Raw genomic sequence first — 21484 nt, forward strand, 5'->3', positions numbered from 1 at the left:
ACAGCCAATAGGAACGCTCTCTCAATGAAATGACCTGTGATTGGTCAAAGTCTCCCGTCACGGGCTAGATTTTCTAAAGCCTGAAAACAGACATGAGGAGGTGCAGAAGTCTAGTTTTCTCTCAGAACACTTGAATTACAATATGCTGAAAGGTAATTATGGGATTTTTGCCCAATGATGCCAAAAATATACTGCCTACTGAAGCTTTAATTTAGACCCTGGGCTCCTCAAAAGGTTCCTAGTTCCAGGGGAAAGGTCCTGCAGTGGAAACGGGGCTTTAGCAAATGTGAATATGCTAACAAGCTAAATGGAGAAGATGGTAAACATTATACCTGCTTAACATAACGTGCCTGTAGATTATTAGTCTAAACTGATTTATGACTCACTTCTAAAGTTTCAAGTTTTACATTTATTTCAGGCAATGGACTTGGTGCCACAGATGGGGCGGAAAGTTTAGTGTTACAGACGAACATATTGTTAGCATCAACTTTAAACCCCCGTCTGCAAATGGCATTTCCCTAATGATCAACACCGAATGATGACGGAGCTACTGTTTGATCTCCCAGGTGACGCTCAGAGGCAGGCCGCTCATCCTCTCTTTAAACACTTGGTCAAAATACTCGTTCTGGGCCACTGTGAAGAAATTCTTCCAGTCACCTGCCACACCTATCATAAATACACACACATACACACACACACACACACACACACACACACACACAGACTTCATTAAAGCATGAACTACTGACACATTACAGAAAGAGTTTAATGTACCATTAAAACGTTGCAGTACACTTGCATGTAAACATGATGTTGCTGGAAACAAACCTTTGCGCATGGTTTCCTTCTGGTAGCGTTTATTTTCAACCAAGTCCTTGTAGTTTGCTTTGGGGTTCCTGTGATGCTAATTACAAGACACACCTTAGTTTAACATGTCCCTATGGTCACATTATTTTACATCTTTTCTAGGGGTACCATCATTTTTGTCCAGGCCAGTTTCATTAGTTTGTTTTTTAAAATGATTCTGTTGAACCAAAATTCAAAAACAATGTCTGATTTTCATTAGTTAATTTTCAGTAAATTTTTATTTATTATTACTTTTGTCAGTTTCAAGTTATTTCAGTGACCATTTGGGGTTTTTCTTTCTTTAACGGAAGGGTACCAACAATTTTGCCTACGTGTGTATACTGACGCTTTGTCACGCCCCTTGGTATCAAATTAGGTTCTGGCATCAATGAAAAAAACGATATGGTTGGGCTTAAAACCACTACTATGTGATGAAATAGATATCACCAGGTCGGACATCCACATGCTGGAGAGCATCACGGTCTTTGGGATTCAACCCCTCCTGCACCATAAAGTTCCTCCCTTTGTACCTGAATAGGTAAGGGCTCAGAAGGTCCAGAGAATCCATAAAGGATTAAGTCAGCTTTTATGAGAGATGAAGTACAGATCTTTCTAAAAAAAGATGTAGATCTAATCAGAGAAGAGTTAACAGTGTCAGTCCTGTCAGAGAGCCTCCACCAGAATGAACATTGCATTCATCATATAAAAATGTCAGACAACTGGTAACACCTCTATCGAATCTCTCCACCCTACATATGGACTTGCTTTTATATAGTGCTTTTCTAGTCTTCCAACCACTCAAAGCGCTTTACACTACATGTCAGTATTCACCCATTCACACACTGATGGCAGAGGCTGCTAAGGTGCCAACTTTGCCCATCAGGATTCAATCTAAATACTCATCACACACCGATGGCTATGCCTTCGGGAGCAGCCTTGGGGTTAAGTGTCTTGCTCAAGTACACATCGACATGTGACACGGAGCAGCCGGGGATCGAATCACCGACCTTCCGATTGGTGGACAACCTGCTCTACCCTCTGAGCCACAGCCGCCCGTACAGGGTCTGACCCCCACGTGGGCACCTGACGTGATAAGACACATCACCACGGATTGATTACCAACAAAGGGTTATGTAAGCACTGCGTGCATATTTTCCTTTTCAGTTCACAGGCATTCAAATATTTCTTTGTTTGACACTCTTTCTCTGACTCCTGGAAGACAGGCTGCCAGCCATCAGGGCTTGCTGAACCACACCCATATGAAACATGGTTGAGTGAGCAGTCATTGTTGTGCCCCGTCTGGCCCTTTACAGCGTTACAGACCTGATTGTCTTGGGCAACGTCTCTAAAACCAGGCTCTGGCATAGGGTGACTAGATCCCAACAAACCAAATGTGGGACAAAGAGTATGTTTGTGTGGGACAATGTGGGACACGTTACCACCGCTGAGAGGTAGTCTACAATTTTGATATAATATTTTTGGACTTGTTTCTAACGAGTAATTGCTTATTTGGGCTTGTTCAGAGCTGCTGTGATGCAAAACAAATTTCAGACCTGTCTGACAATAAAAGTATTATTGTATCGTATTATCGTATCGTATCGTTCCTGTCTCTCTCTGACGATTCGCATGCAGTTTGCCGCAATTGTAAGTCATGCCGATCTGGTTTAACATGCTAGCACTGAAAAACATAAAAGAAACACAGCACCGTTCTCTTTAATGAGGCTTACCGACATTGGATTCACGGTCTTTGCAAAAATTAAACAAAATGCAAAAATGTAATTAAATGTTCAACTTGTTTAAGTTTAGTTGACAAGAAACATGTAAAGTTACAAGCTGAAAATGAAATACAAAAATGAAATAAAATGCTAAAAAATGAAATACAAAAATGAAATAAAATGCTAAAAAATGAAATACTAAAATGAAATTAAATTCTAAAAATGAAATACAAAAATGAAATAAAATGTTCTACTAATTTAAGTTTAGTTGACAAGAAAAATGTAAAGTTACAAGCTACAAATTAAATACAAAAATGAAATAAAATGTTCTACTTCTTTAAGTTCAGTTGACAAGAAAAATGTAAAGTTACAAGCTGAAAATTTAATACAAAAATGAAATAAAATGTTCTACTAATTTAAGTTTAGTTGACAAGAAAAATGTAAAGTTATAAGCTAAAAATGAAATAAAATGTTCTACTAATTTAAGTTTAGTTGACAAGAAAAATGTGAAGTTACAAGCTGAAAATGAAATACAAAAATTAAGTGTCCCATATTATGCTCATTTTCAGGTTCGTACTTGTATTTTGTGTTTCTAGCAGAACATGTTTACATGCTGTAATGTTCAAAAAAACCTTTATTTTCCTCATACTGGCTGCCTGAATATGCCTGTATTTACCCTCTGTCTGAAAAGCTCCGTTTAAGCGCATTGTGACGGAATTGCAATGGAATTGCAACAGAATTGTGTTGCTAGGCAAAATCTTGGGTCCATGTGTACTTCCTGTCAGCTGATGTTATTTACATACACTGAAACAGGAATAAACTGGGACACATTTAAAATGTTTACGTTTAAAATTGTGTCAAGGGTCTAAATATTGTATATTCGTGACATCACAAATGGACAGAAATCCTGACAGCTTGTTTGAAATGCAGAGTTTCTGAATATGGGGCTGTGTGTATTTCCCTGTGGATAGAGTGTTTTGATACTTTCACAGTATTTATATAGGACTTAAGCCTGCTTTATAATAAAAAAAAAACATGAAAATCTCACTTTTTTATAATATGGGACCTTTAAATAAAATGTTCTACTAATTTAACTTTAGTTGACAAGAAAAATGTAAAGTTACAAGCTAAAAATGGATGCAAAATAAATTCATACATATATATGAAGTGATCTCATATTGTGGTAGGTAAGCTCGCTTGTTTCTACAGACCTGGTTACTCTCGCGAGATCTGGCAACAGGCTCTGTGAGCATCAGAAAAATGGCGGAAAGCGAGTTGAACGTTGACAGCCTGATCTCTCGACTACTGGAAGGTACCGCAGCATTCTGATAATCCCTCTTTCTCTCTGTCTGTTCATTACAGAGAAAAGGGACTGTACTGTTTTATAACCTGTAACTTCACGATATGTTAAACCATTTCAGCATCTTGCCTTCTCAGCTATCAGTGTTGTTCACAAGCAGCCAGTAAGCTAACGTTAACGTGAAAACGCGCTCTGCTTTAGGAGTAATGTAGACGAAGTTACACCTTATTATGATGTCACAGTCCCTTTGTAGCTACCTATTCGCTAATGTTGGTAAGTTAACGTCGTGGTATTGTGTGTAAAAAGGGAGAAGTTGTGTAAAATGAGCCAGCTAAGAGCTAAGAGAGCTAACGTTAGCTCTTCATGTTAACTAGTAGTATAACTTTAACTGGTTAAACTAGCCCAGTAGCAGAGCTCGCGCAGGGTGGTGTTCATCAGAATGGAATGGAACGCGAAATGGAACGGTGGAATTCTGTCGTTGCTAAGTAACATGAACTATTCTCTCTCTAAGGCAGTTAGCTAGCTAGTCGGCTACCACTATCCAGGGACACGCCCCCTTTAAGCAGGAAACCACTAAAGCCTGCACACATAGCTGTTTAACATTAATCAGTAACACATATATGAAGAATTTCTTAGACTACGATTTTAGTTTTAACTCCTAAAACACATATTCAAACTTAGAAACATGCATGTCTATTTGTTGTTGTCACTGACTTCCAACTATTGGATGCAAATGGAAGAATGGGTTAAAGTGATGTATGTCATGTTTGGACTGCATTAAAGGTCCCATATTATAAAAATAAAAAAAGTTATTTTGCAATTTTTTTTAATTTAATACATTTGCAGTACAACTAGGATTTGTTATGAAAAGCATTGCAAATATGTGGTGTTCTCATATATTTGTTTTTGGCTAAATTATACATTTGCCATAATCAGAATTATGTTATCAGCATATTCTCCAGTTTATCTTTAAAGGTCCAATATTGTAAAAAGTGAGATTTCCATGTCTTTTATATTATAAAGCAGGTTTAAGTGCTTTATAAATACTGTTAAACTATCAAAACGTTCACTATATGGAGAAATACACACAGCCCATATTCAGAAATTGTGCGTTTGAAACAAGCTGTTTGGATTTCTGTCCATTTGTGATGTCACAAATATACAATATTTAGACCATTACATGGTTTTAAAAGTAAACATTCTAAATGTGTCTCAGTTTATTTCCTGTTGCAGTGTATGTGAATAACATCAGCTGACCGAAAGTAAACATGGACCCAAGCTGTTGCCTAGCAACGCAATTCTGTTGCAATTCTGTTAAAATGCGCTAAAACGGAGCGTTTCAGACGGAGGGTAAATACAGGCATATTCAGACAGACAGTATGGGGAAAATAAAGGTTTTTTTGAACATTACAGCATGTAAACATGTTCTAGTAGAAACACAAAATACAAGTATGAACCTGAAAATGAGCATAATATGGGGCCTTTAAAACGAAGAAACATGCATGTCTATTTCTTGTTGTCAATGACTTCCAACTATTTGATCCAAATGGAAGAATGGGTTTAAAGTGATGTATGACATGTTTGGACTGCATTAAAGATAAACTGGAGAATTTGCTGATAACATAATTCTGATTATGGCAAATGAATAATTTAGCCAAAACAAAATGTATGAAAACACCACATATTTTTAATGCTTTTTATGCATCCGATACTGAATTTTGGGCAGTATCGGACGCATATCCGATACTGGTATCAGTATTGGAACAACTCTAATTGCTAGTGTAGTTATGTAGTTATTGTCTACGCTAAAACATCACTAAACAAGCATGTTGTTTATTCTTGATACAGAAAGCTCCCCTCTATACTTGTTGTCCTGCTTGGACCACACCGCCCTCACTCACTCACTTCCAACTGAGCCAACAAGCTGTTCATTCCTGTACTTGCCAGTTCATAACAACCCGTGTTGACTGGAGTAAATGGCATGTCTGGCCAGTAGCAAAGCAAATGTAATGGTCAGCTTTCTTTAATGGCACACTGTGATGCAAATGTAAACAAAAGGGTAGCTAACCCCACTGTCGAAAGAAAAACACATGATAGAAACATGCTATCACTCTCAGAGTAATTGGTAGGTGTTTAAATACAAGGACAAACAGACAGCTAAATCTAAGTCTTTGATAGTTTTTTAATACATTTATTAACACCAGTAATGTTTGTAAACAGTGATGTGAAACAGGCAGGTAATTTATGATCAGTTGATATTTTTTAAATATAACCGAGACTCTTTAATTATATAAAGAAGAAGAAAATGCAGCTGTTGAATTTGATGCATATTAGTTCTGATCACTGTGTCAGGTTATTTAATGCCTAATTGTCCTAATGTGTGATGTCTAATACTTACTCACCCCCTGTTTAAGGGATCAGCCCATGTTGACTGTTGACGTCTTTGTACTTTTGACTGGCAGTGCGAGGATGTCGTCCAGGGAAGGTCGTACAGATGACGGAGGCTGAGGTTCGGGGGCTCTGCATCAAGTCCAGAGAGATTTTTCTCAGTCAGCCGATCCTGCTAGAACTGGAGGCTCCACTCAAAATCTGCGGTGAGAACAGCACCATTTATTTTTGTTTACATATATATTCCAGTGCAAGGTGATGAGAAAACGCATTATGTTAATGGCTAGAGGCAACTTTGAGCTATCAAGTGAACATGGTGTCTTAAGCCCTGTGAGGCCACCAGGATATGTAAAAAAAACACACGCAATCATTGTACTGTAAGGTGCTTAGAATAAATGTTTCCACCAAATAGTTAAAGGTGCTAAGTATGGAATTGGGAGCATTACTGATGCCTCTCAACATGGCAACGGCGAGCCAGTGGGTCGCAGCTAACGGTGCTAAAAGTACAAACGTGACTGACAGAGCCAAATATTTGTACCTGAGGGGGACCCTACGCTTTCGCGACGACGCTCTAACTAGCTTTGTTTAAGGGTGTGCCAAACTAGCCGTTATGCAAATGTGTTACTTTGTGACATCACCATGTTACGGAAGAATAGGCAGGACTTCAAGCTAGGTGTTTCAGGCAGTTCAGGAGAAGTGTTTCTGTTGGGGAGAGTAACTTTGCAGACCTTTTACTTGCACAATAAACTATATAACACACTAAAGGAAATGGAAAAAGCACAGAAGCATAATAGGACCCCTTTAACATATCCCTCCAGGTGATATCCATGGACAGTACACAGACTTGCTGAGGCTATTCGAGTATGGAGGCTTCCCTCCAGAGGCCAACTATCTGTTCCTGGGGGATTATGTGGACAGAGGGAAGCAGTCGCTGGAGACCATCTGCCTGCTGCTCGCCTACAAGATCAAATATCCAGAAAACTTCTTCTTGCTCAGGGGGAACCACGAGTGTGCCTCCATCAATCGCATCTACGGCTTCTATGATGAGTGTAAGTTGGAAAACATTCCTGTTTGTTGTGCGCTGGCTACATGTGCATACTGTCCACTGCAAAAACACAGAAGAAATAGAAAATCTGAATGTAGAAATCCAGTATTATTTAGTTAAATGCTTTTACAATAGCTTATTGTCTGATTTGTTCTTTGTCTGCCACATTTCTTCATTTTTTTCCTCAGGCAAGCGCAGGTTCAACATAAAGCTCTGGAAGACCTTCACAGACTGTTTTAATTGTCTGCCCATTGCTGCGATCATTGACGAAAAGATTTTCTGCTGCCACGGAGGTTTGTGAAGCATCTCTGTTATGTAGCAGCCACTGATACAATAATACAATTGTCTCTGTGTAATTAAAGTGTGCCTGTACACAGGTTTAAAATAGATGATTATTTGATTAATTATTTATCAGCGTTCAGTATTTAATGAGGTATAATATTTTTTGTAATAGCAATATTGAATAGTACAGTATTTTTAGGGAATAATTCGTGTAATCTTTTATACATTTTTCTATGTTACTATTACATTACATAATTTGTTAATTATATGTGAAGTAACTATAGGTGTTAACTGGGATGTGAAATCATGCATTACATTATGGTGCTATTGAGAATGTACTTTTTAAAAACATTTTTGCCACATCAGTACATTACCTGTAAGTCAACACATTTTGATTGAACATTTCACTGATTCACATAGGGTTTTCTGTAGTGTGTGTCACTTATAATACACTCTCTCCTCAGGGCTCTCACCTGATCTACAGTCCATGGAACAAATTCGACGCATTATGAGACCCACTGATGTCCCAGACACAGGTCGGTTGTGTTTGTATTATAAAATGTCATATTATGGTATGCCATTAAAAATGTCATATTATTGTCATAGAAAAAAATAGTTTAATAATGTTACATTTTAACAATATAGTATGTCACATATAAAGTCATAGTAAAGTAAGTCATAAAAAATGTTATATTATAGTATGCCATAAAAATATAATATAAAAAGTCATAGTATAGTATGCCATAAAAATGTCATAAAAAGCCATAGTATGTTATGTCGTAAAAAAAGGTCACGTCATATTATAGTATATCATAAAAAATTTCATAGTATAATATACCAAAAGAAAATCATATAAAAAGGCATAGTATAGTATATCATCAAAATATTAATATAGTTTAATAATATAAAAATGTAATAATATAGTATGTCATATGTCAGTGAATGACTGCTTGACTCTACTGTTTCTGTTTGTACCAGGCTTGCTGTGTGACCTGCTGTGGTCAGACCCAGACAAAGACGTCCAGGGCTGGGGGGAGAACGATCGGGGAGTTTCCTTCACCTTTGGGGCCGCTGTGGTCAGCAAGTTTCTCAACCGTCACGACCTGGATCTCATCTGCCGAGCACATCAGGTAACGCTTGTGCTGCTTTGGTTTAAAAGGAAACTTTACCAATTTTTAGACCGGCTTTGTATCGTTGCAATGTGAGTGGTATGTGCAAAGGAACTGTCCCTTTTAAGGACTACGATCAAAATAGTACCATGGAGAATTAAACGTTACTTTATTAAGACAAATAAATTGGAACAACTTTATTTTACAAATTCACATGACTGTACAGTTTAAAATGTCATAATACATTCAAGCAAATATAGAAACAAACAAATATATTGTTAATAATCAGTTCAGTTTAACATTACCGGTAATAGAATACACACTGTACAAATCATTAAATCAGTGAGTCTTTCTTCACATGAAATTAGTTATTTTACTGCTTCGTCTGTGTATTGCTTATTTTGTATGACCAACAGTCCAAAACTCTTAAGATATTCAGTTTACTATCATAAGCCTTACAAATTCACATTTGCAACGCTAAAACCAGTCTATTTTTGGCAAATTTGCTTAAATCATTACTTCAGTGATAAATAATCTTCTGTTGATTGACTGATTGTTTCAGCTCTAATCCTGCTGCCTTACAGGTTGTTGAAGATGGCTATGAGTTCTTTGCCAAGCGACAGCTGGTAACGCTGTTCTCTGCCCCCAACTACTGCGGGGAGTTTGACAACGCAGGCGGCATGATGAGCGTGGACGAGTCCCTTATGTGCTCCTTTCAGGTAGAGAACTCTCTGTTTGTTTTAGAGTAACATAAATCTTTATTCATGTACTTTTCATGCATTTATTACGACCGTTGTAGCATCCCCATTTAGAGCAATGGCCAACTCTCAAAGCTAACTAGCATTAGCACCAGTACCTCACTACACACTCATACAAACAAGTACAAAAGCTTGTAAATGTACAACCTATTTCCAAATTTCTCATTCTCAAACATTAATAGAAAAATTATTAAACCTCATATAAAACCAATTGTTGCTCAAAGCTAAACATTGCAGTTCAACAGCAGTTTTGAAGGGTAATTTACAACCATCATCCTCTCTGTCAGATCCTGAAGCCATCGGAAAAAAAAGCAAAGTACCAGTACGGAGGGGTGAATGCAGGACGCCCCGTCACCCCGCCTCGAACCGCTCAGGCACCGAAAAAAAGGTGAGCGGCCCGACCCCGACTCTCCTGCTCCTCCCCGGCTGGTCTCTGGCCCACCTCCCTGCAGGCTGCCTCAAACACTCCAGAAATATCTGTCAGCTTGTTGGTGTAAACAAAAACTCCAGGAGTGTTTTTTTGCTTGTTCTGTGGGTATTTTTAAGAACATGTGAGTGGTATTTTTTTCGACTGATTTCTTTTTGATGCCATGGTATGTATTACCCTCACTTCTGTTACTCAACGCCATTCACCAATATTTAAACCAGACTCTTGTGGGAATGGACAAGAGGTTAAGAAAAGATGCTTCTCTTCTTTCACATTAACAATTTCCATAGTGATTTTATGAACGCATGCACGCTTGTGAGATTGAGACAGGCTCTTTGCTCTAGCCGATGTAAAATTCATAATTTCTCATTTTCACCGTGATTAACCAAATTACTGCCATTAGCCACTTCTATATTGGCTGAAGTAGTATTCTGCTTACAGGAATAATTTTTACATTTTGGGAAATATGCTTATTTCTTGCAAGGAGTGGGAAGAGAACACGACTCCCGTCTTTCAAATATGAAACTACCACCAGCAGTTGGCTAACTTAGCTTAGTACAAAGACTGGTATCTGGAGAAAACAACTAGCCTGGCTCCGTTAACAAAATCCACCGACCGGCTCTTTAATTAGCACATTGTTTGTTTAATCCTTAACAATTTCTTCAAGATATAAAACGTCTTATCGTATCGATCTTCTCATCTAACATTTGGCAAGAAGGCGACTAAGCGTATATTTTCCAAAATGTCTGGTGAGTACAGCAGGTGTGTGGAAAAGTAGAGATGCTATTGCAAGAGAAGAAGGTAAATGAAAGAAATGTGAAGACCACAACAGAAACTGACCTACAGTATGGGATTAAAAAAATAGTTGTCAGTATATTCATCTTTAAACAACAGCAGATGTTGACCTCTCACACGCTGAACATTGTTTCACTTCCAGTTATCGCATGACATGATAAAGAGTTCAAAATCATCAAGGCGGGACGATGGCATTTTGTTTGTTGTTGGCTAGTTATACAGTGTTCCCATTTAGTGGTTATTGAATGAAGTAAATCATTTACAACTCCTTAATGAACATTTAACCGATGTATTTTTTATCTATTGGTCTTCAAGTTGGAAACAGTATGTTAAAGACGTTTTGAGATTTGTACGAGTTTGTTTGAAACGAGTGAAATAAATGGAAGTGCTGTTGAGTCTGCTCTCTGCTTCTGGTTAATTAATTAAGTGCTGGTATTTAACTATGTCCAATGTGACTTTGAAATCGTGTTCTATTTTTGTTCTGATTTTATGACATTTTCATACATAGAAGGTTCAATTACTGTATTTTTATTTAAATATTTGCTTTGATTAAAAAGATCTTGGCATTAGTAGTTTTAATTATATATTTTAAGCTGATATATTTTAAGTTTAACTTCCTAACGCTACCTCTAGACAGGTCATAATTCTCTTTATCTATTTTATATTGCTGTGAAAACATCTACTTCAAACAACTGTAGTTATTCAAGTTTCTCGCCAAAAACTACATTTTACAAAATTACATTTGACACATTCACATCATGATAGGGTTATAATTTACCATCGCCTAATACTCATTTTTACCGAGTAGAGCTTGAACGCACCACAACGTGCTCCATGCTGTCGGCAGATGAGCCGATCACTGTGATGACTGAGCAGCAGCATGGGAACTAATTACAATATAAGAAGTGTCTGATTAAGTTAGTTGTTCCAGATGTTTTAAGGTTGTTGTTCTACAGCTTATTTTGGACTTACAGTTGTAAAAAATTGCAGCTTTGTGAGTGTTTGACCGGCAAAAAACTTGGATATATGAATATGGGACCACTGAAAATCGGCCAGCTTCGATCGGCGTTTAGGAAGCGCTTGATTTATGCAGCGGAGTTTTCTATGAGTGGAGCATTTTAAACCTCAATATCGCAGTCGATCATGTTCATTTAATTATGGGAAGCCAAAATGATGATCACGATTAATTTTTGATTAATTGTGCAGCCCTAGTCTTCTTTAATGTTAACTAATCCACCAAAAAAATGGTTCGAAGTCTTCCCTTCAAAGTGCAAATATATGAGCCAGGAAAAAGCATTGCATTGCAAAAAAAGAAATACCCAAAAAGAGATCAAACTCACCAGATAATGGGTTGGGAAAGAAAAATAATCCAGCCTTGTCTTGTTTTGTTGTTCAATATTTATGGTCCTCAGATCACGCTGGTTTCCCTACTGTCCTGAGGTGGTTGAGGTAACACCAGAAAAATGGGCTAAATGTGTTTGTGTTCAGCAGAAGTCTGCCTGGCAGCCTCGTTGCTCCTCAATCTATCCTCACAAACCAAACCAGAAGCCCCTCCACAAACAATTCTCTTTGTTCCTGGGCCACACCTCCTTACCACTGTGGTTAACAGCACACCTGATGTTTGACTAGAGGGAGGTAACAAGTGAAGGTTAAACCTTTGGTGCACTGAGTCCCTCAGTGCACCAAAGGTTTAACATACTATGTACTATGACTTTTTTTTGACATTCTATACTGACTTTTTTTTTTTTTAAATAATATACTAGGACTTTTCCAGGACTTTTCCCACTTACTGTACTATGACTTTTTTTTTTTTCGACATACTATTCTGAATTTTTTTGATATACTATAACTTTTTTTTAGCATTTTATACTATGACTATTTTTGTTTTGCTTTTTTCGACATACTTTACTGTGATTATTATTTCTTTACTTTTTCGAAATACTATACTATGACTTTTTTTCACGAAATTTTTCGACATACGATACTATGCCTTTTTTTTACATGAAAGTATTCGACATGCGAGACTATGCCTTTTCTTTCATGAAATTATTCGACATACTATAATATGACTTTTGTTCATGACATTTTTCGACATACTATACTTTCCCTTTTTTTCATGACATTTTTCGACATATTTTACTATGACTTTTGTTCATGAAATTTTTCAACATACTATACTATGACTTTTGTTCATGACATTTTTCGACATGCTATACTATGAATTTTTCTTTGAAATCTTCCGACATACTATTCTATGATTTTTTCCATGAAGTTTTTCGACATACTATACGTCATATATGTCATTGTATAGTATGTGGAAAAATTTCGGAAAAAGTCAGAGTCTAGTATGCCGAAAAAAGTAAAACAAAATAATAAAAAAAAGTCATAAAAAAAATGTCACAGTATACTTTAGCAAAAAAAGCAAAAAAAAAATAAAGTCATAGTATAGTATTCTGAAAAAAGGTCATACTATAGAAAGTCGAAAAAAGTAAAAAAAAAAAAAAAAAAAAAGTCACAGTATAGTTTGTTGAAAAAAGTCATAAAAAGTCAAAGTTTAGTATGTCGAAATTTTTTAAAAAACGTGATAGTATAGTATGCCATAAAAATGTCATAGTATAGCTCGCTACCACCCGGCGGGTGAGTGGGGAGCTCCGGTAACACGGAGGGAAGCTGAACATTTGCACATACCACCCACATTGCATCGATACTAAGCCGGTTGAAAATTATAGCATTCAAAGTTTCCCTTTTATTACCATGGAGAATTAAACTTTACTTTCTTAAGGCAAATAAATTGGAACAACTTTATTTAACACATTCACATGACTGTACAATTTAAAATGTCAGAATACATTCAAGCAAATATAGAAACTCTTGCAGACAAACAGGGCCAATTAGTTTAAATGTATCTAATTACTACTTGCTGAAGTAGTAAACTGCTTAAAAGGTTTAGACCACAACCCTCTCCGAAATCAGCCTTCATTTTAAACTCAACTACATGCCTGTAAAGTTTCTTTTCTTTAAAGTTTTTGCACGGTTGTAACGGTATCGTGGTGACAAACTCTGTCCCCAGACAGACAGAAATATAAACGCTGCTGTGGTACGTACAGTACCGGATTAAAAAAATAATTGTCAGTATATTCATTTTAAAGAACAGCAAATGTTGACCTCTCACACACTGAACATTGTTTCACTTCCAGTCATCGCATGATGTCATAAAAAGTTCAAATCATCAAGGCGGGACGATGGCATTTTGTTTGTTGTTGGCTAGTTATACAGTGTTCCCATTTAATGGTTATTGAATGAAGTAAATTAATTCCAACTTCTAAATGAACATTAACCAATGTATTTTGATTTATTCAAATTTTGCCTTTTGCCTTGTAAATCTATCAGTCTTTAAGTTGGAAACAGTATGTTAAAGATGTTTTGAGATTTGTATGAGTTTGTTTGAAACGAGTGAAATAAATTAAGGTGCTGTTGAGTCTGCTCTCTGCTTCTGATTAATTAAATGCTGAATAACATAAAAACATAGTAGTTCACTATGTCCAGGGTGATTTTGAAATCATCGTGTTCTATTTTTGCTCTGATTTTATGATATTTTCATATATGGAAGTTGAATTAGTGTGATTTTCTGATGAAGACAGACCTCAAGCTGACTTGAGAGCCTGCAGCACCGACTGTGGCACTCTGCTAACGTAGTACTCGTGGTTGCGTAGTGTAGCGAGAACGCCAGCAGAATTCATGTGCTTTACGTCAGCGTTATAGCAGTATGCATTTCCATGCATGTCAGTCAGTTTACCTGCACAAGAAAATGAATAAAAGATAGAAAAAACTGTGCATTTTGTAAAATGTAAAGCTTGAATTTTAACCTATGGCATGGCTATAAAATATGCTAATTTGTTAAAGACTTAGTTTAAACTTTTCTTTATAGTTTGTACATAGAGACACATTTTTGCATTTTAAAACACACAAATTAATGTTTTCTTACCTCCAACAGCTTGCAGAACGGCTTCAGGAGCGCAGGTGTCCCACTTCTTGCAGCCTGGACTGGCGAAGACATAAGCGGAAGCCTTTCCTTCAACAAGCTGGATTATCTGCAGAGAGATGATTCAATAAACAAACACTCTTTACACACCAACAGGCTCTTTTAAATATGTAGTGGTAATGTTATAGCTATAAGACGTCTTTATTTCTTGTCATGAAACTCCTTTGGCTGACAACTCAGTTTGGGGTTAATGACAAATCTAAGGCCTTTCGCTACAGGAAGCATTTAACATTTGCAGACAAAAGGTCACTGCGGCAAAGTTCTTGGTCAGTGAGAAGCCAAATAAAACACTATACATTTTCCATCAAAGCGCTGGATAAGGTTTTTAAACATTAACATGTCTAAAAGACCCAGTTTGGATGGCTTGAACACTTTGTGTTAGTCTAGATTTTGACAGCATATTAATGTTGCTTTAACTGAGGGAATGACGCACAAATAGATGTTTTTTTCAACCGCCTAAATGTGACATTTTACACAATAATCATCGATTTTAAGGCATTAAGATGCCGTGGTTACTAAAAACTACGGCTGTCCTCGACCAAAGAAATTCTTGGTTGACTAAGCGATTAGTTGATTTAATCGACATCAGTAAAAGTGAGTTTTTCACAAAAGCACCACTTTAAGTCTCGTGTTTACCAGAGCTGTGCTCATAAGTTTCTTGGAAATAAGAAAAAAACATTAAAAATGACTAAAAGACTAAAGAAATCTTAGTCGACTAAGACCAAAACGACCGATAGTCGACTAATCGACTAAGAGGGGGCAGCCCTACTAAAAACACAAAGAGAACATGGAGGAGAAGATTGGCAGTAATTCTACGCTCATTTTACTTTATATGGGATCAAATCTGGAAGCAATTTTGCTGCACTGATTCATGTCACAAGAAGAAAAATGCTTAATGTAACAAAACAGCTTTTACCAGCACATACTGATCTAAATCTAGATCTAAAGAGATTCATGTGATGGCAGATGTTAGGACTAGGAATACTAGAAGCTTTCAATAATTCCAGATCAGAAACATGACTACGCTTGACGCTTCATGTACAAGTCGTCCCTACACAAGACTGTAAAATCCCAGTTTACATCTTAAACAACCTCACCGTGTTGTTAACTCTAAATCCTCACCTTGTTCCCAGCACCACCGACTCTTATAACCTCATGGGGCTCCATGGCGTCCACACAGTCCGTTACTAGCTTGTTGCTATGGGAGCGTGTGGTGGTGACGATGCGTCTGTCGCCTGGAACTTCCTTGAGCTGAAATCCAAAGGCGCCCAATCCCGGCATTCCCCACATGGTTCTTCCTAAAGTTGCTCCTGCTCCAAGCTGATGAGGAAAAAGTTTGAATTAACCAGAGAGAGAGCTGTTAGGACACGGCTACAACATCATTGAGTTCAGTCTGTACCTGGTAGTTGTAGAAAGGCTGGTTGATGACGCCTGCAATAGCTCTGCCTCCATATGCGATACCAATAAGCACCGTCACATTATCCAGGAGCCCTTCAATCAGAGAATAGCAGGATGTAAGATGGAAGCCACTTGAAGCCATTAGTTTTATTTAAATATTTGTATTAAGTGTCATTGTGGAAATTACATGCTGGACAGAAAGAAAAGAGCAGTAAGTTATAGAGAAGCTTCTTCGTTCATGCAGAATAATTAATATTGTACACTGCCAGGGAGGCTGAGAGGTGTCCGACCCTTTGTTTGGTATCTGGGCCTCAGTTTGGTGATGGAGACACCTCGATGCTGAAGTCAGCAGAGAGAGAGAGAGAGAGAGAGAGACGGAGAGAGAGACAGGTAGATAGCAGAAGCAGGGATACACGAAGAATTGAAAGAAAAAGGTAAAAATGATAGTGAAGCTCTGACAGCCAGAAAGCAACCCAACAACACGGTGCACAGAAAGCATTTTACAATACAAATACTTAAAGACTATTTAGCAGTGTGGTTGCAGATTTCCAAAACTACGGGAAAATGTCCGGATAAATGTCTGAAAAAAGTTTGAAAAAAAACTTTTTAAAATAATTGTGAAAATTTTTTTTTTTAAAAAAAAAAGGCCAAATAAATTTCCATAAAAAAGTAAAAAAAAAGTAAAAAAAAAAAACAAAAAAGTTTTTAAAAAGATTGTCCGAGAAAAAATAAAAAAAATAGTAGAAAAAAATAAAAATGTCAGAAAAGTCTGAAAAAAAGTTTTTAAAAAAAAAAAAAAAAAAGGCCGAAAATTTCCAAAAAATGTTTTAAAAAAGTAAAAAAAAAAAATGTCTGAAAAAAAGTTTTTAAAAAGATTGTCTGAGAAAAAAAAATTTAAAAAAATTCCTAAAAAATGTCAGAAAAAAAGTTTTAAAAAAGTAAAAAAAAAACAGCCAGAAAAATGATTTTTAAAGTTTTTAAAAAGATTGTCCGATAAAAAAAAAAAAATAGTAAAAAAAAAAAATGTCAGAAAAATTTCTGAAAAAAAGTTTTTAAAATAAGTGTCTGAAAAAAAGTTTTTTAAAAAAGGCCGAAAAAATGTCCAAAAAAGTAAAAAAAAAAAAAAAAGGGCGGAAAAAAAGTTTTTAAAAAGATTGTCCGAGAAAAAAAAAAAAAAATGTAAAAAAAAAAAAAAATTCTGAAAAAATGTCAGAAAATAGTTTTAAAAAACCAAAAAAAAATGAGTCAGAAAAATCCGAAAAATGCTCACAGGCCAACCTCAACTTAATAACACTATTTTAGGAGCAATGGAAGTCAGACGGCGGCTGCCGGTAAAACGTTACCGCAGTTTCACAAGCATGTCAGAGAACTACGGTGGCCTTCAGGTAACGTAAAAATAGGGAAAGTCTCTCTAGAGCCAGTGTTTGGTTTGTCCGTTCTGGGCTACTGTAGAAACATGGCGGACTCTGAAGAGGAACAGCTCCCTATGTAGAGATGAAGGGCTCATTCTAACGTAACGAAAACACAACGATTCTAAGTTTCAGGTGATTAGACACCAATGAAAACGTAGTTATGGATATTATATTATATTTCTGCTAATAGATAGAAGGTTCAGGGTGCAGTGTTAGGTTGACTGCATTGACAACATGCTGCAAAGCCAGAATATGTGTTCTTTAACGTCTTCAACACAAACAGGTGGAGTCACTTTAGTGCTAAATGTATTTGTTCAGTGAGTTTCTGGGCCAAGAACTGGATGGCTCACAGTAACGTCTCAGCCCACATTTGCATTTCACACAAACACACACACACATATCTGGAGGCAGAAGCATATTTGAAGAGCCTACCTTCAGTGTATTCCTTTGTGCCGTCGAGGGGATCGACCCACACAACTAGCTGAGATTCAGAAAGAAACACTCAGAAGAAGAACATTTATGCACTGATACAACTGTACTATACTGCACCTCTTTTTAACATTTATGATACATAGAAAATACTATTTTATTATATTACTTAACCCTACAAACTTAAAGGGTAACTTTAGGGTATTTTTCAACCTTATTTCCCCATGTTTTTGTGTCTAACTAACTAAAAGGGACAACATTTCTGAAATGTGTCCAGTATTGATGGAGAACGCTGTAGATGGCAGCCGCTCACGAGGTGCTATATGGTCATTTACGTCCACTAAAAGTGCTTGTTTTTGCCATGACAAGCTCTGATTGTTATTATAAGTGTCTGACATTATGGAAAGAGTCTCGCTCAAGGAGAAGTCTTGAAGTTTTATTTCTCTGTAGGATCCTTTCCATAATGTTGTCAGACACTTATAACAACAATCTGAGCCTGTCAGTGGCAAAAACAAGTACTTTTAGTGGACGTAACGTTACATGGCTCACTGCCCTCGTAACTTGTTTCATGGCTGTCAGTTACAGCGTTCTCCCTCAATACTGGACCACTTTCAGAAATTGTTGTCCCCCATTTGTCACAAAATAGGGTCCAAGTTGAAAAACACTGAAGTTACCCATTAAACTGAACATATTGGCAGTTACCTCCTCCTCTTTCAGCCCAATATATTCTGCTGGACACGTCTTCTGAAGGATTTCCTCTGAGTGGCCGCTCTCAATGAGATCTTCCTTTATTTCCTCAGCTGGAAGGTCCTAATAAACAAGTTATACACATAATAATCAGTCTTTCACTCTCCTTCTATAGAGCCTAGAATACTCTTGTATGGGTGGATGTCCATGGACATAATTTTACCAACACACTAAACAGACGTAATGTGCTCACCTCCTCTCCAATGATGGTGATTTTAGGGAAATGTCTGGACAGCGATGCGCAAATGCTCTGCTGTGCTAGTCTGTCTGCCAGGGTCTGCAGATCATTAGCTCCAGTCTGTGCAGGAGAAAACAAATCATCTCAGTCTATTTCCTAAATTATTAACAAACTTAAAGGTCCCATATCATGCTCATTTTCAGGTTCATACTCGTATTTTGTGTTTCTACTAGAACATGTTTAAATGCTGTAATGTTCAAAAAACACATTATTTTCCTCGTACTGTCTGCCTGAATATGCCTGTATTTACCCTCTGTCTGAAACGCTCCGTTTTAGCGCATTTTTACGGAATTGCGTTGCTAGGCAACAGCTTGTGTCCATGTGTACTTCCTGTCGGCCGAGGACATTCACATATACACTGCAACTGGAAATAAACTTGGACACATTTAGAATGTTTACATTTAAAATTGTGTCAATGTCTAAATATTGTGTATTTGTGACATCACAAATGGGCAGAAATCCTGACAGCTTGTTTCAAATGCAGAGTTTCTGAATACAGGCTGTATGTATTTCCCTGTGGATTGAGTGTTTACATACTTTCACAGTATTTATATAGAACTTATGCCTTCTTTATAATAAAAAAAAATGAAAATCTCACTTTTTTTACAATATAGGACCTTTAAAGCTGCAGTGAGTAGAATTGGAGCAAATATGATTTAAAAATGTTATTTTTAAAAAACGGTCGCTATATCCTGACAGTAGTGCAGACATTTTAACTTGTTCTGGGATTTAAATATCAAACTTAAATTGGTCCCACCTTTTCCACAATGCCAAGTTCTCCACTGTGGAGGACCTTCCTCACAATGGCTCCGGCCTTCTCAGCCACAGTGTGGGCCGAGGCCACCAGCCGCATGAGCACTGCAGGACTTCCAGACATTGCTGAGAGACAGAACAGACAGCTGTTAGTCAAAACCATGAACCACACCTCAATATACAGCCTCTAGAGTTAATAATGAAGTTGACATAATGACCATATCCAAAATGCTGAGGACATCTTCAAAAACATCCCTTTTTGTCCTGTCTGCAGGACAGATAATAATGCATGCAGTGCACTTTCATAGACTAAGCTACTGGAGTTACCCTGCACTATACTCACTTTTAACAGTCTCTTCTGCACTATATTCACTTTTTTAATAGTCGTGTAACACAGCTGTTACCCTGCACTATATTCACTTTTAACAGTTTTCTTCATCTCCTTGTATTTTTATATTTGGTATATTTTTTTGTACTTTGCACTACTAACTTTTGTACTGCCTTTTTACTAACATGTTTTGCACTATGGAACTGTGATGCTGGAAACTTGAATTTCCCTCGAAATCAATAAAGTTACTATCTATCTATCCATCCATCCATCCATCCATCCATCCATCCATCTATCTATCTATCTATCTATCTATCCATCTATCTATCCATCTATCTATCTATCTATCTATCCATCTATCTATCTATCTATCTATCTATCTATCTATCTATCTATCCATCTATCTATCCATCTATCTATCTATCTATCTATCTATCTATCTATCTATCTATCCATCTATCTATCTATCCATCTATCTATCTATCTATCTATCCATCTATCTATCTATCTATCTATCCATCTATCTATCTATCCATCTATCTATCTATCTATCTATCTATCTATCCATCTATCTATCTTTTACAATTTTTCTTAAAATGTTGTATTACACAGCATGGATAATGAACAGGTGGCAATAATTGGATTCACCTTAACACTTCACAAAGCTTTGTCTTTAGCCAGTATTTTCTACATTCACACACAACGTCTGTGTACCATTTAAATGTGTTTTTAGAGCAATTAAACTAAAGTTAGCTAACTACACAGCTAACAGTCAGAATAAGCAGCTGCTAAGTTAGCTAACAGCTACTGTTGATATCTAGCTAAATCAGACATATTAATACAAGAATATGAATAAATATCCAGTAGTAAAGTGGTGGTGATGTGGAGTGAATACTTACTGATGATAACTCTGAGGAGAAGCTACCAAACAAGTTGTTTTCCTTCTTTCTTGGTGAGAAAACAAACAATGTTCTTACAGATGCAGCAAGTTGAATCTTTGAGATACCGGAAGTGCAAGACCTTTGATTCCAAAGAGTAGAGATGAATTGTCAAGATAGTTACCTGACCAACCAAGAAACAAATAGTATAGGGAGTTAATGGAGCAAGCCAGCTTGTCATGACATTCAATAACATCTAACTATACTCTTAACACGCACAAAGAGGACGCTAACGTCAGCTTAACTATTAAAAATTGAAAGTGTGTCAATCTTTTTTGTCCTCGCTAAACACCGAAACGACCAAATCTACCTGTGAGCGGTAAAACGGCTTTTAAGCAAAAGCGGAAGTAGATGGGAGTGAAGCCTCTCGCTTTGTCGATAAAAGTTGTTCTCTCTGTGCATAAATGTCATATTATGGGTCCAAGTGTCCGCCGGTTTCATTAAAGGTCCCATATTGTAAAAAGTGCGATTTTCAGGTCTTTTATATTATAAGGCAGGATTTATTAAGTGCTATATAAATCCTGTTGAACTATC

At 36.8% G+C, this 21484-nt stretch overlaps 2 protein-coding genes across 4 annotated transcripts; one reads left to right on the forward strand and one right to left on the reverse strand.

Moving 5' to 3' along the window:
• The first annotated feature begins 3723 nt into the window (after positions 1 to 3723).
• On the forward strand, positions 3724 to 10927 carry LOC119476983 (serine/threonine-protein phosphatase PP1-beta catalytic subunit-like). Its single transcript, XM_037750721.1, has 8 exons — positions 3724 to 3873; positions 6324 to 6455; positions 7068 to 7298; positions 7483 to 7587; positions 8041 to 8112; positions 8555 to 8706; positions 9270 to 9404; positions 9731 to 10927. The coding sequence occupies exons 1-8, from the start codon at positions 3822 to 3824 to the stop codon at positions 9833 to 9835; spliced, it is 984 nt and encodes a 327-aa protein (XP_037606649.1). The 5' UTR covers positions 3724 to 3821; the 3' UTR covers positions 9836 to 10927.
• bpnt1 (bisphosphate nucleotidase 1) lies at positions 10029 to 21231 on the reverse strand. Of its 3 annotated transcripts, XR_005204145.1 has the most exons (11): positions 20912 to 21231; positions 19689 to 19810; positions 18887 to 18991; positions 18649 to 18756; positions 17950 to 17998; positions 16367 to 16444; positions 16107 to 16198; positions 15830 to 16027; positions 14651 to 14756; positions 13831 to 14461; positions 10029 to 10777 (listed from the first exon to the last, which is right to left on the reverse strand). XR_005204145.1 is itself a non-coding variant. In XM_037750720.1 (10 exons), exons 2-10 carry the CDS (start codon positions 19806 to 19808, stop codon positions 14310 to 14312), a joined length of 1008 nt encoding a protein of 335 aa, XP_037606648.1. In that variant the 5' UTR covers positions 19809 to 19810; positions 20912 to 21231; the 3' UTR covers positions 13443 to 14309. The 3 variants fall into 3 exon arrangements, 1 of the variants encoding a protein (XP_037606648.1); XR_005204146.1 differs by lacking the exon at positions 16367 to 16444 and having other exon boundaries at positions 20912 to 21225; XM_037750720.1 differs by lacking the exon at positions 10029 to 10777 and having other exon boundaries at positions 13443 to 14461.
• Between the last annotated feature and the right edge of the window lie 253 nt (positions 21232 to 21484).

Source organism: Sebastes umbrosus, chromosome 18, assembly GCF_015220745.1.
Source record: "Sebastes umbrosus isolate fSebUmb1 chromosome 18, fSebUmb1.pri, whole genome shotgun sequence".
NCBI lineage: Eukaryota > Metazoa > Chordata > Actinopteri > Perciformes > Sebastidae > Sebastes > Sebastes umbrosus.

Excerpts from the sequence above, each read along its gene's own strand:
- LOC119476983 (XM_037750721.1), top strand. The coding sequence starts at position 3,822 with ATGGCGGAAAGCGAGTTGAACGTTGACAGCCTGATCTCTCGACTACTG. Across the intron at positions 8,707-9,269 it reads TCATCTGCCGAGCACATCAG|GTTGTTGAAGATGGCTATGA; the intron begins GTAACGCTTGTG and ends GCTGCCTTACAG. Across the intron at positions 9,405-9,730 it reads CCCTTATGTGCTCCTTTCAG|ATCCTGAAGCCATCGGAAAA; the intron begins GTAGAGAACTCT and ends CCTCTCTGTCAG.
- bpnt1 (XM_037750720.1), bottom strand. The coding sequence starts at position 19,808 with ATGTCTGGAAGTCCTGCAGTGCTCATGCGGCTGGTGGCCTCGGCCCAC. Across the intron at positions 17,999-18,648 it reads TTGGGCTGAAAGAGGAGGAG|CTAGTTGTGTGGGTCGATCC; the intron begins GTAACTGCCAAT and ends TCTGAATCTCAG. Across the intron at positions 16,028-16,106 it reads AGCCTTTCTACAACTACCAG|CTTGGAGCAGGAGCAACTTT; the intron begins GTACAGACTGAA and ends TTTCCTCATCAG.